Here is a 6,233-nt window from a genome sequence, read left to right on the forward strand (position 1 = left end):
TTCGAAGAACCCTTTTTGGTGACGGCAGGAACTTGGATTTAGTTTCGTCGAAGGAAATCAGTTTCTCCCTTTCTCTATCGCATGAATACGCTGCTCAGTGTTCAGAGATAATAAAGACATTTCAGTCTTTATACCAAAAAACTAAATTCCAAATTAGTACCAATGCCCTATTTGTCATTTTGCTTATTCATGTGCCTTATTTGTCTTTTGAAATTCACATGGTATTTTGTGGTCATTTTCCCAAATTATTAATTAATTTAATAATCAATTTTTTAAAATGATTGTGGGATTGTCACGCAAAGGACTAAATAGTAAATACAACTCTGCTCAACATGTAACCACACCTATTTATTGTATAAATTTTCAATCATAGTGCAGGGGCGGGGAAAAGCCTGGGGGAGGCAACGGAGCCTGGGAGGCCAGAGGTTGAAGAGGACTGAGCCGAGTTTGATTAGGCCATGCCATTATATGCATCTCAAGGGTATCATTTCCGTCTATGGCCGAACTGAGAGTGTCCTTTATGTCGGAGTGATCACAACAGTGGATAAGACCCGCAGAGCAAACGGAGGAAGGCATCACGCTCTTGCCGTGCAACCGAGAGATCACCAGAAGGAACCCTTTCCCTGTGGCTTCTTCAAACAGTTCTCTTACCCCTGCTCTCTCTGCTACTGAACCTTCTATCACAGAGTACACGCACACAAACCCCTGCATATAATAATGAATTCGGAACAATTCAACCCATTTCTCAAATTCTATGCGACAATTTTTTGTTTGGTTAAAAATACCTCTTCTGTCCGTTTGATTTCCATCCCAAAACGCTCTTCCTTGGGTCGAGGGATCAATTCTATTGATATTTCTGCTACTCCTGGTAGATACCAAAATCTTATACCCTGCATAATCTGGGTATTGGCTGTGTTGTCTTGTTGTTTGCTCCTACTTCTTGTTTCCCTTCCAGGAACGTTGCTCCTCTCCTTTTTACAAGCAAAATTGAACGTGGCTGGTTTGGTTAGTTAAATATGTCTCTCTCGTTCACGCATTTATAATACGTAGTCATAAAATTGTGGATTTTTCTATGGCTTCTTACGATAAGGGTGTTTTGTATTCTAATTCAATGATTGTGATGAAGAAATATATTACCGACGATAAGGGTGTTTTGTATTCTAATTCAATGATTATGATGAAGAAATATATTACCGACTGGGCAATCTGTTCTGTCTGGATATTAACAAAAACAAGAGGGACTCCTGAGGAAACTGCTGCACAGAACCACGCCATACACCTACCAGTGGTGGTATGGACGCAGTGTTCCCCCTCCAAGGGCGTGAACAGTATGGAGCTCACCACTGAACACCCTCTGTCAGGAAGATGCATCCCTGCTTTCATCTTCCAGTCATACTTTATCCCACTTTTGCGGAATCCCCTGTTCTCCACATTCATAACTTTTCTGCTCATTTCTGCACATTCAAAATCACAAGATTCTCATCTCAGATGCTTTTCATCACTTCATAATTATAACGAAAGTCTCATGACATCTTCAACATTTTGATCTCGCTTTCATATTTTTTCATGTGATTTTACACAGTTGAGGAAAACTTTCTCAAGATATGGATGACCGCGTACCCTGCAGTTCAATGCATTGGTGCAATGTCAAGTCATCTAACTCTGCAATATGCCTGGGATCTGTGACGGCTTGGATAGTGTACTTCTTTTGAATTATTGAGCTTTTCCGTTGCACGATACGTGCCTTCAATTTCAGAGTGCTATAACCCTTCTAACTTTCAACCATATGCACTCATTCTGAGGGTTGATCTTGCCGAGATGGGAGCTTAACTCGGACTTGGCCTTCACTGGTACGAAAGAATCATCACTATCGTCCTCTGCAAATCCCTCAATGATGTCTCCGGGCAACGGCATGCTCTCCTCCCACTCATCGGCTCCCTCTTGCTTCACTTGCTTCACACAAACGAGCTTCTGATCAAGTTCCATGTTCTTGAAGATAATGCAGGAGTAGACCTTGAAGCTGGATCAGCTTCAATTCAAGAAAAACAGAGATTTCTTCAAGACACGCTATAACTATGGACAAGAAAGCATTTCGATGGGGCAAAATGCGTTGTATCTTTAATCCCAGATCCTAGCGATTAACGTCTATATCCTAGTGATCAACGTCTATCTGGCTTTACATAAATGCCATAGGCTATCGCCAAGATGGCTTGCAGGATCCACATCCTCTTTGTGGCTTGTCCCTTGGCCAATGCTTAACGTCACTGGCTATGCCTTCATCGCTATCACCAATGCGGTAAATTAATGTTTCTCCCCACAATATTAAAGCATGTTATGAATGGTTAAGGTGTTTTCTTTTTAAGAACTTCGGTTGGAATCACTAGAAAGTAACAAAAAATGATTGTGCAATCTTGTATAACTTATTGAGAATTAAATGAGCTGCTCATATAAAAGACAATCTCCGTGGAGAATTCCCATTCTTGATTTACTCGTTCTTCCCTTTATTCATGGTTTCAACTCCATGCAAATAGTACAACATGTTAACAGTCAAAAGATGACAAATTCATGCCACGAAGACCAAGCAATGAATGTTGTCTCGAAATATTGAAGTCAGCATAGCTGTAGTCCATCATGCCAAGCTCCTATCATTGGGAATTCAGCCTCTGAAAATCAACCAGTTGGTAAAGGTCGCCACGCCGTTTTTTTGTCAGTGGGAGACTTGCCCTGATTAATCAAATCATAAAATTAGACAAAGAATGACAAGCGACTTTACGGTAAGCAGAGATATCAATGTGGATTAAAAAAAATATTATATATATATATATATATATATATATATATAAACATCTGAGGCTAGATGAACCACCTCCTCTGCTCTAACAATGAATAGTCGATTTCTGCTATGATGATTGCCTCTTCATGTTCTGTAGTTGCCAAAACTTCTCCAAACTGACACATATGGATATATTTTAGTAAGTACTAATTCAGAGATCAGCTCATTAGCTATACCCATAATAATCAATAGAAAAATTGTCGCTCCAAATTTTAGGTATTTTCTATCAAATTCTACAATAAAATTTAATTTGACGTTAAGTAGTTAAAATAAAGTTCAAGTATTTCATTTTTATTGAAGAACTAGCATTCTCCCCATGCCTGCACGGGATCAAGGAATTCAATTCAAACATTTTATGGCGGGGCAGAATATAGCTGAATTTGAATGTTATGAAGTCTAGGAAAGTTAGATACAGTTAGTACTTACCGGCCCAACAAGAGTGGAGTGGCCCCAAGCCACATAACCAGAACCAGTATCCCGAGCAGGTGAACAAGTGGCCACATATAACTGTGAATACTCAATAGAGAATTTCCAAAAGGTCAAAAAACAAAACAAAAAAAAAGAAGAGAGAGAGAGAGAGAGTTTCCAAAAGGTGATCATTCACAATGTCTCAGACCTTAAGCAACATTCCACAAATACAGAGAGGTTAGAACGTAGATTAAACCCAGACTACAGCCCAAGGCCAATTCCAATGACAAAATAAATTGCATCAGTATCCCCACTAATATATGGAAAAAAATATGACAACTTTTGACAGCCTACAACACCAAATTCCTTAGTCCAGGCATGCTATTCATATCTTTCCATCCAAAACTAGCCCAAGAAAAGAGATATCTCTAAATCACACGCAGAGCTTAAAATACCGCTAGAAGTGCATTAAAAAATTTCCACAGAAAACAAACAAAAAATAAGGGGTCATTACCTGGTTATCTGTAGCCCTGCAAATAAAAAAGAAAAATACAAATCAGCACAGGATAAATCCGACAGTTATTGCTTAATGATAATTTTGACACAACAATAAAGTGATAAAGAAACAGCAGAATAGGGTAAGTGGTGGGGAACACAATGAAGTGACAGGTAAGAGAAACACAACTTAAGAACACAGTCACACGTCATGCGTTTCAGGTCGTAATGTGGACAGCAAGCAGAAATTATTACTACCTTGCTCTCTGCAATAACTCCCAATGCAGGGGTCCAGTAGTCATGTTGAATGCACCAGGATAGCAGAGCAAGTGAGCACCTGAGGTCAAAAGCAAATCTGTATTTATCCGAAAACTTGCAAACAAGAAAAGTAATGTGATCAAAGTGATTCAAATTCTGAAACAAATCAATTTAACTGCAGCAATTTATCATAACTTGCCCTTTGTTTGATTTTCCTCAAAACCCCACAAACGAAAATCCCAATTTGGCAAAACGGTTCACAACCCCAAATTAAACAATAAGTTATCCACAGAAACCATCCCCTGGATTCTGAGTCACCCTTACCATCACAAACCTTCAACCTAACCTAATTTCTACCATAAATCCATCCAACAAAACCTTAGGATTGACCCATGCAGTCCTAAACCTCATCAGTACTATGGCAACATTCGAACTAATGAAATAATGTAAGAACTGGTAAATTTCAAGTTGACCAGTAGGACAGGATTAATTACTTCCAGCTAAATGAACTAAACTAGAAAGGGGAAAAAATGCAAACCAACCTCTTGCCGCATATATCATTGCCAATTCCTGAAATCGAATGTCATAACAAATGCCAATACCAATGCGCCCAACTTCTGCATGAATCAACTCTCCATTAAAATCATGAAAAACTTCACGTGAAAATTTAATTTTGGGAACAGCTCTCATTGCATAAGGCAATCAGGTAAGGATGTGCTCTGTTTTAAGTACAAAATATGATTGAATGGGAAGCCTTTAGAGCTAGTTTCTTTTTTCTAATTTTATTTTTAAGAAACCCAAGTGCAATTTTTAATATCTTTACTGTCAGGTTCTCTGATAGCAAGGATATAAGAAAATGTATTTCAATGTAGTCATTTTATTTTTTTTCAAAAGAAGCATGACAAATTAGGCTATATATGCATAAACATCACTTCTCTTCCCTCATCAATCAATAAAAAAACAAAGAAAGAAAGAAAGAAGGCAGAACTGCATAAAAACAAGGATATCTTGAAGTGTAATCACCAAATTCATAGTGAAGCCTCGTTTTAAACAAGATCAGCCCTTAGGGGCGTCAAGTAACCAATTAGACATAATACTACATGGTCTATGGAAAGTGTAAGAAATATACTAAAACCAAAATAATGAGTGTGACTTTTATGTCCATTTTCCCATCCGTCTCCAACTGTCCAGCCATATTAGCATCAGTTCTGTCCTATGAATGTTCCTTTCTCATCTAATAATGGCAAAACTATTAGCATAAACAAGAAAAGTGTTATTGTGCTCAAATGTGAAATGAAAGAACATGTTAGACCTGTATCCACGATGGTTGGAGTCTCCCCAGCCGTGAGAGTTTTTGATTCCATAAAGGTAATCTTCCCAGGTATGTCAATATCAAAAAGGTGTATCTGTAGTGGGACTAGCAAATTAGAAATTACACAAGAAAGCAATTCTTCATTTGATTAATATGTCAAACACCATAAAATTTCAAGTCGATGATGAAATCTAGTCCCTAGAAAGATCTGTGCACTTTGAACTATCATTGGCCCTCCTAAAATTCCACAGGTAGCAATTGAGATGGAAACAAAATGAAGTATAAAGATACTTCTAGATCACTGGCTGACAAAATATATAACTTTAGTGGAAGAATTTGTAAAAGTGCCATGTGGTCGCCAATACTACAGTGGTAAATTTCATCTTAATAAAAATTAGAACTAGCTTCCTAAGAAAAATTAAATAGCACACCTAAAACTTTCTATGATCAGGTCCAGTCAGAACTCAAAAATAATTTATAAAGAATGAATTTCTTGATAATTGAACATAAAATGTAGATGAGAGGCAAGGCATCCACATAAAGTTAAAAATCAAACCTTGCGATGTTTTGCTTTTAGCTTTCCATCGGTGCCAAAGACGCAACAAGTGTTGTATAATCGGCCTTCATAACGTTCTGGTATGGATCCTCCAACTATCGTGATCTTCAAGAGACGAGAGACTTCAGAGAGCATGGCAGTTGAAGGAGATGCATCGCCACCAGCATCAATATCCTCGGCGTAGAGGGGGAAGCTATCATTTGAATAGGGACTATTCCATATTTCCTGACAAGTTATAATAACACTTAGTAGAATGCATATTTCATATAGTTAATACAGAAGAAGCGAATGACAGAGAACGCACATTTTATCAAGCTCAACAGGCATAAATTTCAACAGACAACTAATAAAATGAAAAGTATGCTAAGTAA

General features: G+C 37.9%; 2 protein-coding genes across 2 annotated transcripts; both read right to left on the bottom strand.

Moving 5' to 3' along the window:
• Positions 1-363: 363 nt before the first annotated feature.
• Positions 364-1,754, bottom strand: LOC114733989 (uncharacterized). The gene is made up of 4 exons (XM_028921464.1): positions 1,621-1,754; positions 1,195-1,454; positions 786-971; positions 364-705 (listed from the first exon to the last, which is right to left on the bottom strand). The coding sequence occupies exons 2-4, from the start codon at positions 1,450-1,452 to the stop codon at positions 364-366; spliced, it is 786 nt and encodes a 261-aa protein (XP_028777297.1). The 5' UTR covers positions 1,453-1,454; positions 1,621-1,754.
• A 662-nt stretch (positions 1,755-2,416) lies between these two features.
• LOC114733990 (omega-amidase, chloroplastic) lies at positions 2,417-6,087 on the bottom strand (the record flags this gene model as incomplete). The annotated part of the gene is made up of 8 exons (XM_028921466.1): positions 2,417-2,724; positions 2,867-2,949; positions 3,260-3,340; positions 3,756-3,771; positions 3,995-4,073; positions 4,537-4,611; positions 5,307-5,400; positions 5,863-6,087. Coding segments are annotated over 8 exons (732 nt in total), but the record flags the coding sequence as incomplete, so codon positions are not given.
• Between the last annotated feature and the right edge of the window lie 146 nt (positions 6,088-6,233).

This window comes from Neltuma alba, unplaced genomic scaffold (assembly GCF_004799145.2).
Source record: "Neltuma alba isolate B1F8T4 unplaced genomic scaffold, ASM479914v2 tig00013062_pilon, whole genome shotgun sequence".
In the NCBI taxonomy this organism is placed as follows: Eukaryota; Viridiplantae; Streptophyta; class Magnoliopsida; order Fabales; family Fabaceae; genus Neltuma; species Neltuma alba.